At 48.6% G+C, this 20356-nt stretch overlaps 1 protein-coding gene across 1 annotated transcript in view; it reads right to left on the reverse strand.

Annotated features, from left to right (window-relative positions):
• man2b1 (mannosidase alpha class 2B member 1) overlaps positions 1-20356 on the reverse strand; it is a 38165-nt gene that overhangs the window by 9307 nt on the left and 8502 nt on the right. Inside the window, exons 5-18 of the mRNA XM_033050747.1 lie at positions 18861-18993; positions 17934-18079; positions 17006-17122; positions 15140-15222; positions 13877-13997; positions 10828-10906; positions 9697-9806; positions 8831-8938; positions 7932-8048; positions 6272-6481; positions 5296-5393; positions 3900-4017; positions 2837-2955; positions 1277-1378 (exon numbers count right to left, since the gene is read on the reverse strand). Coding sequence (XP_032906638.1) covers positions 1277-1378; positions 2837-2955; positions 3900-4017; positions 5296-5393; positions 6272-6481; positions 7932-8048; positions 8831-8938; positions 9697-9806; positions 10828-10906; positions 13877-13997; positions 15140-15222; positions 17006-17122; positions 17934-18079; positions 18861-18993 — 1661 coding nt within the window. The remainder of the gene's footprint in view (positions 1-1276; positions 1379-2836; positions 2956-3899; positions 4018-5295; positions 5394-6271; positions 6482-7931; positions 8049-8830; positions 8939-9696; positions 9807-10827; positions 10907-13876; positions 13998-15139; positions 15223-17005; positions 17123-17933; positions 18080-18860; positions 18994-20356) is intronic.

The raw sequence follows: 20356 nt of genomic DNA on the forward strand, positions 1-20356 counted from the left end.
CTCTGGGGAGAAGGAATGGGTGACGTTTCGGGTTGACTATCTTTGGACTTTATCTTGCACTAAACGTTACTCATGTTATTCCCTAATCTCTGGAACTCTCTGCCACAGAGGGTAGTTGAGGCCAGTTCATTGGCTATATTTAAGAGGGAGTTAAATGTGGCCCTTGTGGCTAAAGGGATCAGGGGGTATGGAGAGAAGGCAGGTACGGGATACTGAGTTGGATGATCAGCCATGATCATATTGAATGGCGGTGCAGGCTCGAAGGGCCGAATGGCCTACTCCTGCACCTATTTTCTATGTATCTATGTATCATGTATCTTCTTATAAGGCTTCCTGACCCACTGAGTTGCTCCAGCTCTTTGTGTCTATCTTCAGTGTAAACCAGCATCAACCCAGTGCCAAGTGCTGTCTGAAGAAGGGTCCCGACTAGAAACGTTGCTTATCCATTATTCTCGCCACACATGCTCAAATTCAAGTTCAAGAGAGTTTATTGTCATGTGTCCCTGTATAGGACAATGAAATTCTTGCTTTGCTTCAGCACAACAGAATATAGTAGGCATTGACTACAAAACAGATCAGTGTGTCCATATACCATAATATACGTAAATACACACATGAATAAATAAACTGATCAAGTGCAAATAACAGATAATGACGACAGATGGCACAATGGGCTAAGTGTTCGGCTGGCAACCGGAAGGTAGCCGGTTCGAATCCCGCTTGGAGTGCATACTGTCGTTGTGTCCTTGGGCAAGACACTTCACCCACCTTTGCCTGTGTGTGAATGTGTGTGAGTGATTGGTGGTGGTCGGAGGGGCCGTAGGCGCAGATTGGCAGCCTCGCTTCCGTCAGTCTGCCCCAGGGCAGCTGTGGCTACAGAAGTAGCTTACCACCACCGAGTGTGACTGAGGAGTGAATGAATAATGCGATGTAAAGCGCCTTGAGTATTAGAAAGGCGCTATATAAATCCCATCCATTATTATTATTATTATCAATGTTCAGAGTTTTGTCCGAGCCAGGTTTAATAGCCTGATGGCTGTGGGGAAGGAGCTATTCCTGAACCTGGTCGTTGCAGTGACTTTGTGTCTTGCCCGAGATAATAGGTAGACAAAAATGCTGGAGAAACTCAGCTGGTGAGGCAGCATCTATGGAGCGAAGGAATAGGTGACCTTTCGGGTCGAGAACCTTCTTCAGACGAAATAATACGAAATAAATCGGACTAAATGCCCGTGATAATACTTCTGTTACAAAGAGGATTCTCCGGCACCGTTCTTACCTTCGTTTTAAGATTTCTCTGCCGTTGGAATCGGTGTAGAAGGTTCCCGCTGTGTTTAAGGGTGTGTCAAAGCGGCTGATGATTTCTTTGCCGATTAAGTCACTAAAGGTTCAGAGAAAGATGTGTTTAATTTCCTGCTCTTCCATCTGATTCCACCAGAGGGCACAAGAAGAGATGTGTCTTTGATTATTGTTTAAGAAGGAACTGCAGATGCTGGAAAATCGAAGGTACACAAAAAAGCTGGAGAAACTCAGCGGGTGCAGCAGCATCTATGGAGCGAAGGAAAAAGGCAACGTTTCGGGACGAAACGTTGCCTTTTTCCTTCGCTCCATAGATGCTGCTGCACCCGCTGAGTTTTTCCAGCTTTTTTGTCTTTGATTATTGGTTTTAGTTTAGTTTAGAGATAGTGCGGAAACTGGTCCAAATCCGCGCCGACCACTGGCCCCCTGCACGCTAACACCCCCCACACACACACACACACACACTGGGGACATTTTACAATTACACCAAGCCAATTAACCTACAAACCTGCACGTCTTTGGAGTGCGGGAGGAAACCGAAGATCTCGGAGAAAACCCCTTCGTGGGTCACGGGGAGAACGTACAGACTCCGAGATGGACAAGATGGGAACAACTCCATCCAAGACCACATGGAACTGCAGAGGAACAACTAGTAACAGGTGCCCCTTTTTTTTTGTAAAATTTCAAAATATACTTTATTCGAGAAATAAATATATCCAATACATGATCCTTACAAAACTCCATCCGACATTCTCTAAGGCTTTACATACATGAATACGTTTATTGGCCAAGTATATTCACATACAAGGAATTTGCCTTGGTGCTCCACCCGCAAGTGACAACATGACATACAGTGACAGTTACGCCCCTGCCCCACTTAGGAAACCTGAACGGAAACCTCTGGAGACTTTGCACCCCACCCAAGGTTTCCGTGCGGTTCCCGGAGGTTGCAGGTGGTTGCCGGAGGTTGCAGGTAGTGGAAGCAGGTAGGGAGACTGACAAAAACCTCCGGGAACCGCACGGAAACCTTGGGCGGGGCGCAAAGTCTCCAGAAGTTTCTGTTCAGGTTTCCTAAGTGGGACAGGGGCTTTAGGAATGACACATAAAACATTAAACATTAATAATAAAACATTATTGATTAAACGTGAATTAAATAAAATACCAGAGCTACAGATTTTTGGTTATTGAGTGGAGCTACTACTCGTGGAAAGAAAGCTGTTTTTATGTCTGGCTGTGGCAGCTTTGACAGTCCGGAGTTGCCTTCCAGAGGGAAGTGATTCAAAGAGTTTGTGGCCAGGGTGAGAGGGGTCAGAGATGATCTTACCCGCTCGCTTCCTGGCCCTTGCAGTGTACAGTTCGTCAATGGAGGGAAGGTTGCAGCCAACAACCTTCAATACTGCTAATACAAATGACACCAATTTATCCCCCACCCTTGCCACTCATGTGGCCCACTGGCGTGGAATCCCTTCCCTTATTTTGAGGGGCGTCTCCACCACACCCTGCCCCCACCCGTCCAGCAGCGGAAGGACCCTAGACTTACTTCACAGGAATCGGCCCCACAGTCCATTCTAGTTCCACAAACTTCTGCTGCTTGTACAGCCGCACCACCTGTGAGCACCAGGGCGTGAAGTTCTGATAAACTTCCTGAAACAACTCTGTCTGTGAAATGGATGGGTGAAAATGAATGCATTCAATCTCCAGCAAAAGGCTTAAAATGATCATTGAGGAACACATTAAATTTCACACACACCCCCCTGCCATTCCATTTCCGCACCAGACTGTATCTTGTCTAGTTGAGAGATACAGGGCGGAAACAAGCCCTTCGGCCCACCGAGTCCACGCCGACCAGCGATCCCCGCACATTAACACTATCCTACACACACTAGGGACAATTTACATTTATACCAAGCCAATTAACCTACAAACCTGCACGTCTTTGGAGTGTGGGAGGAAACCGGAGATCCCAGAGAAAACCCACGGGGAGAACGTACAAACTCCGTACAGACAGCACCCGTAGTCAGGATTGAACCTGGATCACTGGCGCTACAAGGCAGCAGCTCTACCCGCTGCACCACCGTGTCACCCTGAAACATCTTTGGCAAAGTCCCCGTCTTTGGCAAACCCGCCCGGCAGATTCGCATTGGGCCACGTGTTCCCAGGCCCATTATCTATCATTAATCCTTAAAAACATTACAAGACATTCGTCGGCACGGTGGCGCAGCGGTAGAGTTGCTGCCTCACAGCGCCGGAGACCCGGGTTCGATCCCGACTACGGGTGCTGTCTGTACGGAGTTTGTACGTTCTCCCCGTGACCTGCGTGGGTTTTCTCCAGGTGCTCCGGTTTCCTCCCAGACCCCAAAGACGTCCAGGTTTGTAGGTTAATTGGCTTGGTGTAAGAGTAACTTGTCCCTAGTGTATGTAGGATAGTGTTAATGTGCGGGGATCGCTGGTTGATGTGGACTGGGTGGACCGAAGGGCCTGTTTCCGTGCTGTATCTCTAAACTAAACTCTGTGGATTCCCCGATCTTGGTCAAAACTTTGCAGAGAACAGTCGTGCAGCCGGCAAGCTGCTTTCCCCAAGCACAACAATGCTCGGACCTCACCTCGATTTTGTAGACGTTGGCCTCTTTAGATAACGCAACGGGTATATCGTTACTTGGTCGGAAGATGTAGGCACCGGAGGCCTGGCTACTGAGCCTGTCACCTGTGCTGGCACTGTACCTGAGCAAACACAATCAACAAGGAGGTTCACCTGTAGTTCCCGGCAGAACCATTGATCAAAAGATGCAGCGGGGAATCAGGCCCATCAGCCCACGCCGACCATCGATCACCCACCCGTACACTAGTCCTGTCTTACGGGTATTTTCAAAACAAAAAAATACGAATCAAGGGATATGGGGAGAAACGGGGTACTAATTTTGGATGATCATCCATGATCATATTGGGTACTGGCTCGAAGGGCCGAATGGCCTACTCCTGCACCAATTTTCAATGCTTCTATGCTTCTAATTTTCTCCAGGTGCTCTGGTTTCTTCCCACACGTACAAGTTTGGAGGTTAATTGGCTTTGGTTAAAGAAATATTGTTAAATTGTCCCTAGTGTGTGGGCAGATAGTGGATGGTGATAGCATGCGGGGTGGTCGCTGGTCGACGGGCCGAAGGGCCTGTTTCCGTGCTGCATTGCTAAAGTCCAAAGTTGGGACTCTGAAGATTTATCCCATCACCTGCTATTTTGGGCAGTAGGTTCCAGACTCCCTCCACCCTCAGTGGGAAGTCCTTTTCCTCAACCTCCCTCTGGTCCTTGTTCCAATTATCGGTAGTGTGATCTAATTATCCCTGGATTCCAATGGGGATGGGGAACCAATGCGTTTCTGTTCATCTTCTCTGGGCCTTGCGTGGGAAACTGAGGAGTGGTTCAATCAAAACATCCTCAGCCCACACCCTAAACTTCTCGTGAAACGTTGACGTTTTGTTCCTTTTCTTGTCGTTCAGTTTAGTTTTTAGAGATACAGCGTGGAAACGGGTTCTTTGTCCCACCGGGTCCGCGCCGACCAGCGATCCCCGCACATTAACACTATCCTACACACACACTAGGGGCAATTTTTACATTTATACCAAGCCAATTGACCTACAAACCTGCACGTCTTTGGAGTGTGGGAGGAAACCGAAGATCTCGGAGGAAACCCACGCAGGTCACGGGGAGAACGTGCAAACTCCGTACAGACAGCACCCGTAGTCGGGATCGAACCCGGGTCTCCGGTGCTGCATTCGCTGTAAAGCAGCAACTCTACCGCTGCCCCACCATGAGTTTACGATGAAGCTGCTTCATATGAATCAGCTGTGAATCGGAAACGGACCCAAAATACTGGAGTAACTCAGCGGGGGACAGGCAGCGTCTCTGGAGAGAAGGAATGGGTGAGGTTTTTAGGGCGGAGACCCTTCTTCAGACTGAGGAGAATTGGTACAGAGGGAGAGAGTGTACCCGCATGGCGTTACTCACCAGTAGAAACTTTGTGTGATGGGCAGAGAAATATTCTTGTGCCGGTTCTCGATTGCACTAATCAGGCCGGTGATCTTGTCAAATAATACTCGGACGTACTTGTTCCGGGGAGAGGAGGGGGAAGAAAAGCAACATCAACAACCTTTGCTACAGTGTTCATAACATCCTAAGCGATGTGAGTAGAATTAGGTCATTCGGCCCATCAAATCCACTCCGTCATTCAAGTATGATGGATCTCTCCCTCCTAATCCCATTCTCCTGCCTTCTCCCCATAACCACCGACACCCGTACTAATCAAGAATCTATCTCTAGATATCTATCTATATCCACTGACTTGGCCTCCACAGCCTTCTGTGGCAAAGAATTCCACAGATTCACCACCCTCTGACTAAAGAAATTCCTCTTCATCCCCTTCCTAAAAGAACGTCCTTGATCAGTGCGGGTGTCAGGGGTTATGGGGAGAAGGCAGGAGAATGGGGTTAGGAGGGAGAGATAGATCAGCCATGATTGAATGGCGGAGTGGACTTGATGGGCTGAATGGCCTAATTCTACCCCTGGAACTCGTGAAGCCTTGTTCTAGCACCAGCATGCGTGTGTAATCAAATAGAGCACCCGTGTGTGATGTAACGGAGCATGTGTGATCTACAGAGCATGCGTGTGTAAACTAACATAGCACGTGTGTGTGATCTAACATAGAACGCGTGTGTGAAATAACAGCATGCGTGTGTGAACTGACGGAGCACACGTGTGTGAACTAACGGAGCACGCGTGTGTACTAACGGAGCACACGTGTGTGATCTAACATAGAACGCGTGTGTGAAATAACAGCATGCGTGTGTGAACTAACGGAGCACGCGTGTGTGAACTAACGGAGCACGCGTGTGTGAACTAACAGAGCACGCGTGTGTACTAACGGAGCACGCGTGTGTGATCTAACATAGAACGCGTGTGCTGCCCTGCGGTGGACGTTACTCACGTCGTTTTCGATGACCATGGCGTCTCTGCCCCCGTCCTGATAGCCGGCCGACGGCCAGACCACGCGGTGGATGACCGAGTCCGCTGGTTTACGTGACACCCGGTAGGTGCTGAAACCCAGCGGTGGCACCCACGCCTCAAACACCAGCTCGTTCACCGCAGAACCACGGTCCTGGCGCACAGCCACCGTGAAGTTAGACACCGGCACTAACTGGGGGGGGGGGGGGGGGGGGAGAAGGGGGGCAAGGGGGTGGGGGGGAGAGAGGGAGAGAAGTTAACACACCACCATATATTGTAGACCTATACATTACAACTCCCTGATACAATAACAGTAAGTAAATGAGGTGGGTACCACAACTAGCATTTAGGGCAGCACGGTGGTAGAGTAGCGGTTTCACAGCGCCAGAGACCCAGGTTCGACCCCGACTACGGGTGCTGTCTGTGCAGAGTTTATACATTCTCCCTGTGACCGCGTGGGTTTTCTCCGGGTGCTCCGGTTTCCTCCCACACTCCAAAGACGTACAGGTTTAAAGGTTAATTGGCTTCTGTAAATTGTCACTGGTGTGTAAGATAGAACTAGTGTGAACGGGAGATCGCTGGTCAGCACGGACTCGATGGCCGAAGGGCCTGTTTCCATGCTGAATCTTTATCTGTATTGAAACAGCAGGTTTAATACACTACTGGCAAACAAAGCACATCATTTATGTAGGAAGGAACTGCAGATGCTGGTTTACACGGAAGATATACGTAAAAGTGCTGGAGTAACTCAGCTGGGACAGGCAGCATCTCCGGAGAGAAGGAATAGGTGACATTTCGGGTCGAGACCCTTTAGACTGAGAGTCAGGGAGGGCGAATGGGAAGGTACGGAACAACGCAGAGCCCGCACGGATGACGCCGGATCGGTGGAGCCCACAATGGTTCATTGTTGGCTGGGGAACGGGGTGATAACGAGGGATACAAACAGTGGAATTAGCAAGATGATTAGGGTGGGGGAGGGATGGATAGAGAACACACCATAAGGCCATACGTTATAGGAGCAGAATTAGGCCATTCGGCCCATCAAGTCTACTCCACCATTCAATCATGGCTGATCCATCAGACGTCACATCATTTATGTTTTCAAGAGAGAGTTAGATTTAGCTCTTAGGACTGGGGTCAAGGAGAGAGTGTTCACCTCGCGGCCCTGTTTCCACCAATCTTTCCACCACCACGCACAAGAAGCGACAAGACAGACACCATTGTACGCAGATGCCGAGAAATGTGAACAGCTCTGGCTGGTCAACATCTAATCTTGTGTGTGGAGTCGATAAGAAGAAGCTCTTAGGGCTGACGGAATCAAGGGATATGGAGAGAAAGCAGGAACGGGACGCTGATCCTGGGTGATCAATCATGATCATATTGAATGGCGGTGCTGGCTCGAAGGGCCGAATGGCCTATTCCTGCACCTACTTTTCATGTTCCTATGTTTAAGAAGGAACTGCAGATGCTGGAAAATCGAAGGTAGACAAAAATGCTGGAGAAACTCAGCGGGTGAGGCAGCATCTGTGGAGCGAAGGAAATAGGCGACGTTTCTTGCCGAAACCCTTCTTCAGACCCGGCCTCATGTTTCTGTATACCACATGTTCAATAGTTTCATACGAGTCACTGTACGCTGATGATACCTGGTTTAGGACTGAGCTGCCCTCAGGGTCGGTGACAATGTAGTTGGTGCCGTTGACAGGTAACCTCAAGTATGTTCTCACTGACCTGGCGAGGGGGTTGTACAGGGTGACTGTGAACTGAAGGCAGAGAGAAGGGTTAATAAGAGACCTTGCTACAGCAGTAACACCAACCCCCCCCCCCCCCCCCCCCCCCCCCGCTTACACACTGTCCCTCAGCATCTGACTGTAAAACCCCGTACCAGTTTCCAAGTGCATCCAAGACTGTAAGAATTGTGGACGCAGCCCAGACTATCGCACAAACCAACCTCCCCAGAGATGCTGAGTTACTCCAGCATTTTGTGTCTCCTTTCCATTGACTCCATCTACGCCTCACGCTGCCCCGGCAAGGCCAGCAGCATAATCAAGGGCCAGTCTCACCTCACTCCATCCTCTCCCCTCTCCCATCGGCCTAAAGGTACACAATTTCACACATTTTTTATCAGATCTCCTGCAACCTCTGGCGTTCCAGAGAAAACGATCTCAAGGGGCTGTCCCACTTGGACGAGCTAATCCACGAGTTTAGAAGAGCCTAGACGAGTTGGAAAAAATCTCAAGGCCGTGTTGACACGCCAAAGTAAAAGACCTCCTACGACTATGTCTACGACCTCCTACGACCCCCCTCGACCTCAGTCTTCCACACCTAAGACCAACTACGACTAGCTACGAGTGGAAAATGACCACATGATAAAATGATGTCACGTCTCGGGCCAGTTACCGACCTACGACTACCATCACGACCTGCCTACGAGTAAAATGTATCACATCCAATACCTCTCTGACCTGAAGCAACTGGTTTGGAAGGGGAGTGGGAAGGAGGGAGGAAAGAGAATGCCATAGTGAGTTTGCAAAAAACAACTTACATTACTAATCTCTTCAATGTAAGGACATACACTGATGTTGAGATTGTTACAGAAGGCAAAGTTTTGCTTGGATCGACTGAGATATGACAAAGCGTTACTGATCAGCACCTAGGAGCAAATAATGGCAACAAATTAGCACAGGATCAACAGCCAACTCCATCCAATCTGAACATCGAGTGGCAACATAAGGAGGTTTCTAGTTTAGTTTAGAGATACAGCGTGGAAACAGGCCCACCGAGTCGGCACCGACCAGCGATCCCCGCACGCTAACACCATCCTACACACACTAGGGACAATTTACACATACACCAAGCCAATTAACCTGCAACCCTGTACGCCTTTGGAGTGTGGGAGGAAACCGAAGATCTCGGAGAAAACCCACGCAGGTCACGGGGAGAACGTGCAAACTCCGTACAGACAGCACCGGTGGTCGGGATGGAACCCGGGTCCCTGGCGCTGTCAGGCAGCACCTCTACCGCTGCGCCACCGTTCTTGTGCACACGGCAAGAAACTCGACTCGACCGACGACGAACGTCCTTCCCAGTCGGAAGGAGGCGGCCACGGTGGCCCAGCAGTAGAGTTGCTGCCTTAAAGCGCCAGAGACCCGGGTTCCATCCCGACTACGTGGGTTTTCTCCGAGATCTTCGGTTTCCTCCCACGCTCCAAAGACGTACAGGTTTGTAGGTTGATTGGCTTGGTGTGATGTGTAAATTGTCCCTGGTGTGTGTAGGACAGCGTTAGTGTGCGGGGATGGCTGGCCGGCGCGGACTCGGTTGGCCTGTTTCCGCGCTGTATCTCTAAATCTAAAACTAAAGGAGACATGGAACTACGGGCGTGGAGTTGGTGCGGGCCGATGGTGACCATACCTGGCAGCTGTCCCAGCCTTTGGCAAGTCTCTTGGCGTAGTCATCCGCGACGTGCTGCTTCTCCGTACCGGAGACGGCATCGTGATGCTGGGCGACCCCCATCGCTCGCTCTAAACACAAACACAACCTTAGCTCCAGGGTGATCGCACCACAGTCATTCAGCTGCCCCAACAGAGCAGGCCCCCAGAGACCACAACGCCCACATTATTTGGAGCCAAAGGCCTAGAGTTCCACACATCCTCTGTCAGTTCAGACCTGCGCATCCCAGTTTTAAGTAATTACCTCCTTATCGAGAGAGGCTTGGATAGAGCGGATGTGGAGAGGATGTTTCCACTAGTGGGAGAGTCTAGGACCAGAGGGCACAGCCTCAGAATTAAAGGACATTCTTTTAGGAAGGAGATGAGGAGGAATTCCTTTAGTCAGAGGGTGGTGAATCTGTGGAATTCATTGCCACAGAAGGCTGTGGAGGCCAAGTCAGTGGATATTTTTAAGGCAGAGATAGATAGATTCTTGATTAGTACGTGTCAGGGGTTATGGGGAGAAGGCAGGAGAATGGGGTTAGGAGGGAGAGATAGACCAGTCATGATTGAATGGCTGAATAGACTTGATGGGCCGAATGGCCTAATTCTACTCCTAGGAGTTGAAAGATGGATCAGCCATGACTGAAGGGCAGGGTAGATTTGACGGGCTGAATGGCCTTATTCTGCTCCTATCACTTAGGAACATCTTGCTAGCTGAGTGGCAACCTTTTCACACTGAGGATGGTGTGGGGTGGCACAGCGGTAGAGTTGCATAAGACCACGAGGGGAATAGATAGGGTGAATGAATGCACAGTCTTTTACCCAGAGTTGGGGAATCATGAACCAGGGCACATGGCTTAAAGTTGGAGAGGAAAGATTCACTAGGCACCTGAGGGGCGACATGAGGGGCGATATGTGGAAGGTAATTGAGTGAGGTGTTATAATAACATTTAGACAGTTACATGGAGAGGAAAGGTTTCGAGAGAGATGGGCCAATTGTGGGCAGGTGGGACGAGTGTAGATGGGGCAACTTTGGGCGGGAGGGGCCGAAGGGCCTGTTTCCGTGCTGCGTGACTCTATGAACACAGGTGAACATTGTACAGGTACTCACTCAGTACGGCACTGTTCCCTTCACCGTAAGGGCCATAACGAGCTGGTGCCGATGCCAGGACCTCTAGCTGATTACAGACCTGTGAAGGAAAGACATGTCATAGAGTGATACAGTGTGGAAACAGGCCCTTCGGCCCAACTTGCCCACACTAGCCAACAATGTCCCACCTGCCTGCGCTTGGTCCATATCCCTCCAAACCTGTCCTATCCATGTACCTGTCTAAATGTTTCTTAAATGTTGGAATAGTCCCAGCCTCAACTACCCATTCTTGCTATTGACGGAGTGCAGCGTAGGTTTACAAGGTTAATTCCCGGGATGGCGGGACTGTCATATGCTGAGAGAATGGAGCGGCTGGGCTTGTACAGTCTGGAGTTTAGAAGGATGAGAAGGGATCTTATTGAAACATAGAAACATAGAAACATAGAAATTAGGTGCAGGAGTAGGCCATTCGGCCCTTCGAGCCTGCACCGCCATTCAATATGATCATGGCTGATCATCCAACTCAGTATCCCGTACCTGCCTTCTCTCCATACCCTCTGATCCCCTTAGCCACAAGGGCCACATCTAACTCCCTCTTAAATATAGCCAATGAACTGGCCTCGACTACCCTCTGTGGCAGGGAGTTCCAGAGATTCACCACTCTCTGTGTGAAAAAAGTTCTTCTCATCTCGGTTTTAAAGGATTTCCCCCTTATCCTTAAGCTGTGACCCCTTGTCCTGGACTTCCCCAACATCGGGAGCAATCTTCCGATACATATAAGATTGTTACATATAAGATTGATACATATAAGCAAACATATAAGATTGTTAAGGGTTTGGACACGCTAGAGGCAGGAAACATGTTCCCGATGTTGGAGGAGTCCAAAACCAGGGGTCAGGGGCCAGCACCGCCATTCAATGTGATCATGGCTGATTATCCCCAATCAGTTCCTGCTTTCTCCCCATATCCCCTAACTCCGCTATTTTTAAGAGCCCTATCTAGCTCTCTCTTGAAAGCATCCAGCGAACTCTGAGGCAGAGAATTCCACAGACTCACCACTCCCTGTGAGATTCAAGATTCAAGAAGTTTATTGCCATGTCAACAAGTTGATAGGAATGTGTCTTGGTTCGCTCTCAGACAGATACAATACAGTACAATACATCCACCACATACACCACAATAAATAATACAGACAATACTGTACGAAGGACAATATATACAGGAAGGACAGTACCCAGCAGCATCATGTTAAGTGTAAGTGCAAGTGCAAATGAAAGTGCAGAGTGATTAGTGCAAATTCAAATATCTGATGGCTTGGAGGTAGGTGCTGTCTCTGAAGCGAGATGTTTTACCTTTAATGCTTCTATATCTCCTTCCTGATGGGAGGAGATTAAAGAGGTAATGTGCCGGGTGAAAGTGGTCTGCTATGATTTTTTTGGCCTTTCTGGTGAGTCTTGTTGAGTAAAGTGATGTCACTGAGGGAAGTCTGCTGCCACCGATGATCTTAGAAAAAGTGTTTCCTCGTCTCCGTTCTAAATGGCTTACTCCTTATTCTTAAACTGTGACCCCTGGTTCTGGACTCCCCCAACATCGGGAACATGTTTCCTGCCTCTAGCGTGTCCAAACCCTTAACAATCTTGTATGTTTCAATGAGATCCCCCTCTCATCCTTCTAAACTCCAGAGTGTACAAGCCCAGCCGCTCCATTCTCTCAGCATATGACAGTCCCGCCATCCCGGGAATTAACCTTGTAAACCTACGCTGCCCTCCCTCAATAGCAAGAATGTCCTTCCTCAAATTAGGGGACCAAAACTGCACACAATACTCCAGGCCACCGAGAACAAAGGGGGCCCGGCGTAAGGTTGCCACATATTTTGAGGTGAGGTGCAATGATAGCCAACAAGCTGAGGGCAAACAAGGCAAGACACAAGGAATTGCAGATGCTGGGATCTTGAGCAAAAGAACAAAGTGCTGGAGGAACTCTGCGGGTCAGGCAGCATCTGCACAGGGAAAAGAACATATGCTGTTTGGGGTTGGGTCCCTCCAGCAGTTTGTTTTGTGCTCATAGAAACATAGAAATTAGGTGCAGGAGTAGGCCATTCGGCCCTTCAAGCCTGCACCGCCATTCAATATGATCATGGCTGATCATCCAACTCAGTATCCTGTACCTGCCTTCTCTCCATACCCCCTGATCCCTTTAGCCACATCTAACTCCCTCTTAAATATAGCCAATGAACTGGCTACACTCAGGTTGAGCTTTGGTGGCCATTTTCCAAGGGCAGACAGAGGGAGGAATGCCTGGTGTGGTCAAAACTCGAGACAAGGGAGAAGGTTTTAGTTTAGTTTCCGTTTGTTGGATTCAGCGTGGAAACAGGCCCTTCGGCCCACCGGGTCCATGCTGACCAACAATCACCCATTCACACTGGTTCAATCCTACACACACTCGGGACAATTTACAGGAAGCCAATTGGAGTACAAGCCTGCGCATCTTTGGAGTGTGGGTGGAATCTGGAGCACCTGGAGAAAACCCACGAGGTCACGGGGAGAACGTGCAAACTCCCAACGCTGCAGTAGCCAGGGTCAGGATTAAACCCACACACCACGCACAATTTACAGTTTTACCGAAGCCAATTAACCGACAATCCTGCACGACTTTGGAGCGTGGGAGGAAACCGGATTACCTGGAGAAAACCCACGAGGTCACGGGGAGAACGTGCAAACTCCGCACAGACAGCACCCGTTGTTAGGATCAAATTCGGGTCCCTGGCGCTGTAAGGTGGCAACTCTACCACCAAGCAGAGGAGCCGAGATAGGGGTGGGGTGGGTGTACATTCTAGAGGAGGGAGTGGATGCTCACACACACACAAACACACACACACACACACACACACACACACACACACACACACACACACACACACACACACACACACACACACACACACACACACACACGCGCTACCAAACTCAAAATGGGACGTGTTATTGTCACTAGCTGAAACTATTCAGCATCAGGTGGGGCCTGGGTGCTGGTGCCTGGGTTACACTGTGTACAAACAAGTCCAACCCACTTGTAGGAAGTTGTTGCTCATCCTCTCGTAACGTTTCAGAGCCGGTCGGCTGGTGTAGAACCCTGTCCAGAACTGATAGGGACCATCGGCGTAGGGGAAGAAATCATCAGTCTTCACCGACCTGTGGACAGAGAGAGAGCAAGACCCCAGTTATAATGATCGACCCCCGGACTATCTTTAATGTATTTCAATGCAGAATATATCGCTGAATACAGTCGACACGGTGGCACAGTGGTAGAGTTGCTGCCTTACAGCGCTTGGAGCGCCGGAGGCCCGGGTTCCATCCTGACTACGGGTGCTGTCTGTACGGAGTTTGTACGTTCTCCCCGTGGCTTTTCTCCAAGATCTTCCCACGGTTTCCTCCCACACTCCAAAGGCGTGCAGGTTTGTAGGTTAATTGGCTTGGTGTAAATGTAAAAATTGTCCCCAGTGTGTGTAGGATGGTGGGGTTTGTTTAAGAAGGAACTGCAGATGCTGGGAATATCGAAGGTCGACAAAAATGCTGGAGAAACTCAGCGGGTGAGGCAGCATCTACGGAGTGAAGGAATAGGTGACGTTTCGGATCGAGACCCTTAATATGTGGGGGATCGCTGGTCGGAAGGGACCCGGTGGGCTGAAGGGACTGTTTCCGCGCTGTATCTCTAAAACCTAAACTATAACAGCCAAGGTTGAGATAGATTGATTGTTATTGAAGCTACTATTGAGAATCATCAGGAAAGTATTGAGGCCAAAATCAGATCACCCATGATCTTACTGAATAGACTAGCGGGCAGAAAGGGCTACCCAACTTGTCATGTAAACCCAATCTCTAACTTTGGTTCTGAGGAAGGGTCTCGACCTGAAACGTCACCTATTCCTTCGCTCCATAGATGCTGCCTCACCCGCTGAGTTTCTCCAGCATTTTGTCTACCTTCGATTTTTCCAGCATCTGCAGTTCTTTCTTAAACATTCTACCTTCAGTTCTAGCTTCAAGGAAGGCACACTTTATACGCACTGAGGTCAGGCAATTGAGCCATCCTACCAACAACTAGAGAGCAGTCCTGAACTATCTCATTGGAGATCCTCGGACTCTACTGGGCTTTCTCATGCACTAAACATTATTCCCTTTATCCTGTATCTGTACAGTGTGGGCGGCTCGATTGTAATCATGTATTGTTTTTCCGCTGACTGGATAGCACGAAACACAAGCTTTTCACTGCACCATAAACTGAACTGAAACAGGGAGTGAGAGGAGGAGAGAGGATATAACAGTGGAAGACTCACCAGGTGAGGTTGGCCTTGTTTAACTCGTACAGGTAGCAGGAGGGGGTGGAGTAGAACACATTGACATCGCTCCCCAAGGTCTGCTGCTTATAAACAAAGAGAGATGCTTCAGAGAATGCATCCATTCAACGTTCAATGTCAAGTCCTTCCACACTCAGCTCACCAGTTGCCCAAGGCCCCCCCCCCCCCCCACCTGTATCCACCTGACACACTTGTAGAAACAAGGAACAGCCGATACACAAGGGATCCCTCTCACACATGTTCCCTGCAAGTTAAAACCTTCTTTAGTTTAGTTTCATTTAGAGACATAGCATGGAAGCAGGCCCTTCGGCCCATCGAGTCATCGCCGACCAGCGATCCCCGCACACTCACACACTAGGGTCAATTTACAATTATACCAAGCCTGTGTGTATGAAAGAGGGCCAGAGGATGCCATTGGGATGACTGGCTTTTGGCAAAGAGTGAAAAACAACTCCATATTTGGAGGTGGCTGATGGTTCCTGGTACATTACCTCATGCAATTGGTATTAAGTCTGTAGGTATATTAACCCCGGTTTTCTGGTATTTCTGTGTGTGTGTTGCTGGAGTATTCAGATGTAAAATTGTTGCCTCTGGGTCTCTAGGTCAGACGTTAAATTAAAGCTTTGTATGGTCTTAAGAATTTGTACTTTGTCTATCTTTAAAGTGAACTTTTTCATGTAGGCCAGTGTTAGTGGTCGGCGTGGACTCGGTGGGCCGAAGGGCCTGTTTCCGCGCTGTATCTCTAAATGACAGGTAAGTTAAAGAAGATTTAAATCGCAGGAAACGTGTGTAAGAGGGATCATTTATGTATAGGTTGATTGGCTTGGTATAATTGTGAGTTGTCCCTAGAGTGTGTAGGACAGTGTTATAGTGTGCGAGGATGGCTGGTCGGCGCGGACTCGGTGGGCCGAAGGGCCTGTTTCCCGCTCTGTGTCTCTGGACTAAATGAATTTATTTTATTAGAAGCAATTGTACAGGGATAAGGCGATCGACATGACAGCTATACAATTATTGTACAGCTTCAATTTTAACATTGAAACCTAATGTATGTCAGAGAATTGATTTTAAAATCCTGCTGCTCATCTATAAATCACTACATGGTTTAGGGCCAAAGTATATCACTGACATGCTTCCACTATATAAGCCTTCTAGACCGCTAAGATCTTCTGAAACCAATCTGCTAGTGATTCCCAGAGTAAATACAAAACATGGGAAAGCAGGATTTAGTTACTATGCAACAAATAGCTGGAATAAACTTCCTGAAGATTTAAGACTTGCCTCAACTTTGACCACTTTTAAAACAAGACTGAAAACTTTTATGTTTACTTTAGCTTTCAGCTAAATCTTAACTACATTGCACTTTTAACTTTTGCACTTTTTATAATGCATTTTTAATTTTGCTTTTCTTTTCTTTTAGTTCTTCTATTTTATTTCATTTTATTATTTCATTTATTGTATGACATGTTTTTATGTGAAGCACTTTGAGTCTGCCTCGTGTATGAAATGTGCTATATAAATAAAGTTGCCTTGCCTTGCCTAAATCAAAAAAAAAGGGGAAAAAAGGAAAAAAAGACCCCTAAGCTACCAAAGAAGTGCAAGAGAAAAGAAAAGGATGGAGATATACCTTCCCCCCCCACCTCAATCATTCCTGGCATCGGGTTTAAATTTGTGTTTAACCATTCTGTTGTTGAGAACATTCAGTAAAAGATGACCATGTCTTGAGAAATTGATCTGCTTTTTCCGCCAAGACAAGCCTAAGGTTTTCTAAATGTAGTGGTCTCTAAACTAAACTAAACAAGGGGTGGCTAAACCCGCAAACGCACGGGAATTGCGCAGAATCCTTACCGCGGCGTTGACGTATTTGATGAGCTTATCCAGGTTCTTGTACCACATGTTGGCGTCTTGGTACTGGAAATCCGATCCCATGGTCATGATGATCTGGTTGGTTTTGTAATGCTTTGCCTTGAGGTGAGGGAGAGAAATACTCCGTTAAAACAACTCATTCACAATCACATCACCACAACGCGGCCCCCAGGGAGTTGTAGATGGTCCAGATCCAAGCGGGGGATCTGACTGGGACCGCCGAGAATAACAGGGGTGATAATGTCACAGGTGATAGGAGAGGAATTAGGCCATTCGGCCCATCAAGTCTACTCCGCCTTTCAATCAAGGCTGATCTATCTCTCCCTCCTAACCCTAACCCTATTTTTGGTTTGGATTAGAGATACAGTGTGGAAACAGTCCCTTCGGCCCACTGGGTCTGTGCCGACCAGCGATCCCCGCACATTAACACCATCCTATACCCAACTAGGGACAATTTTTACATTTACCAAGCCAATTAACTTGCACGTCTTTGGAGTGTGGGAGGAAACCGAAGATCTCAGCGAAAACTCACGCAGGTCACGGGGAGAACGTACAAACTCCGTACGGGCAGCTCCCGTAGTCAGGATCGAACCCTTTGTCTCTGGCGCTGTATTCACTGCAAGGCAGCAACTCTACTGCTGCGCCACCGTGACCGCCTCCTGCCTTCCCCCCACAACCTCTGACACCCGTACTAATCAAGAATCTATCTATCTCTGCCTTAAAAATATCCACTGACTTGGCCTCCACAGCCTTCTGTGGCAAAGAATTCCACAGATTCACCACCCTCTGACTAAAGAAATTCCTCCCCATCTCCACCCGAGACCCGAAACGTCACCCATTCCTTCTCTCCATAGATGCTGCCTCATTCTCTGTACACCTCCATGTACCCCATCACGACCTTGCGACTCACCTGATCGCGCGCAGTCTGCAGGAAGTACGACACGACATTGTCCACATTGTACTCGTCCAGGTCTTTATCATCCTTGATGGGTTCGTCAGAACAAAGCACGTCCCAGCACAGCATCAAGGGAGGGTTGTATCCGTTGGGGAGAACACCTGCGGGGTCACAGTAATTAAACGTTGGCGGAAGCGGTTCGGGTTGAATCTCCTGACCCGGGTCTCTGGCGCTGTGAGGCAGCAACTCTACCGCTGCGCCACCTCATTCTCCCCTACTGTATTGCCCCCCATATTCCCGTCCATTTCCCCCGTATTCTTTGGAGTGTGGGAGGAAACCGGAGATCCCGGAGAAAAGAGAAAGAACGTACAAACTCCGTGGTCAGGATCGAACCCGTGTCCCTGGCGCCGTGAGGCAGCAACTCTACCCCTGCGCCACCGTGCTACCCTAATATTCAATGCCGCCGTTCTTGCAAGAAACATAGAAACATAGAAAAATGGGTGCAGGAGGAGGCCATTCGGCCCCTCGAGCCAGCACCGCCATTCAATATGATCATGGCTGATCATCTAAAATCAGTATCCCGTTCCTGCTTTTCCCCCCATATCCCCCGATTCCTTTTTCCCTAAGAGCTAAATCTAAAGGGCCTGTCCCACTTCCACGACCTAATTCACAACCTTTTTTACTCGTGGACATTTCTCATCAGGCTAGAAAAAACGCCCGACCTACTTGATGCCTCGAGTACCTACGACTAGCATCACGGCCTGCTACGACCTACCTACGACCTCCTACGACCTCGTGACGACCATACTGCGAGTATGAGTCAGGGACAAACTCGGCAGAGGTAGTGAATTAGGTCGTGAAAGTGGGACAGGCCCCGTAACTCTCTGTTGAATACATCGTTTTCGGAGGCAGAGCAGACAAACAAAGAAGGTCTTTACCAACCTGTGAACAAGTCGGCGCTGGGCTGCGGGAGACTAGCGCTTGCTCGCCACACCAGTTCCATCTCCCGGCTATACTCTCTTGCGCTCTTGTCCTGATAATCGAGGCGGCCGAAGAAAAAACCATCGAACCCCATCTGCAAGGAGAGGGCCAAGTGGATGACCATCAGAAAACTGCAGATACTCAAACCCGAAGCATACAACAGAAGCTGCCAGAAATAGCCCGTGGGTCAGTCGGCATCCGTGGATGGAGAAACCCAGTTAATGATATGGTCAGTATTCACAAGTTATAGGAGTAGAATTAGGCCATTCGGCCCATCGGGTCCACTCTGCCATTCAATCATGGCTGATCTCCGCCTCCTAATGCCATTCCCCTGCCTTCTCCTCATAACCCTCGACACCCATTCCAATCAAGAATATGTCTGTCTCTGCCTTAAAAATATCCCGAATTGGCTTCCACAGCCCTCTGTGGCAATGTTCCACAGAATAACTACCCTGAAGATCCCTGAAGAAGGGTTCTGTCCTGAAACGTCACCTACCAACGTTCCTCAGAGATGCTGCCTGATCCGCTGAGTTACTCCAGCACTCTGTGAAACGTCACCTATCCATGTTCTCCACAGATGCTGCCTGACCTGCTGAGTTACTCCAGCACTCTGTGAAACGTCACCTATCCATGTTCTCCACAGATGCTGCCTGACCCGCTGAGTTACTCCAGCACTCTGTGAAACGTCACCTATCCATGTTCTCCACAGATGCTGCCTGACCTACTGAGTTACTCCAGCACTCTGTGAAACATCACCTATCCATGTTCTCCACAGATGCTGCCTGACCCGCTGAGTTATTCCAGCACTTTGTACCCTTTTGTGTAAACCAGCATCTGCAGTTCCTTGTTTCTACGAAATAGACTGCCTGCTAGCTGTAGAAGTAGGAACTGCAGATACAGGTTTCCAACAAAAGACAATTAACCTACAAACCCGTAAGTCTTTGGAGTGTGGGAGGAAACTGGAGATCCCCGAGAAAACCTACGCAGGTCACGGGGAGAACGTGCAAACTACACACAGACAGCACCCGAGGTCAGGGTCGAACCTGGGTCTCTGGTGCCGTGAGTGAGTGGCTCTAGTAGCTGCCCCACTGTGCTGCCCTGGATGGGTGCATGAAGCCTGGGAACACATTGTAGATATATTTGTTGCAAATATATACATACATATACATACATACATACATATATATATACATATACACACACATGTGTATATACATTCATATATATACATATATATACATATATATATATACACATACACATGCACACATATACATACATACATATATACATACATATATATGCATATATACATATATATGCATATATACATATATATGCATATATATATACACACACACCAGGGTGCTATGAAATTCCTTGTTCACAAAACTTACAGAGTAAACAGTACAAGACAGATAACAAGGACAGAGCATACACCATAAGAAAAATTGATT

The sequence above is a fragment of the Amblyraja radiata genome, chromosome 35, assembly GCF_010909765.2.
Source record: "Amblyraja radiata isolate CabotCenter1 chromosome 35, sAmbRad1.1.pri, whole genome shotgun sequence".
In the NCBI taxonomy this organism is placed as follows: Eukaryota; Metazoa; Chordata; class Chondrichthyes; order Rajiformes; family Rajidae; genus Amblyraja; species Amblyraja radiata.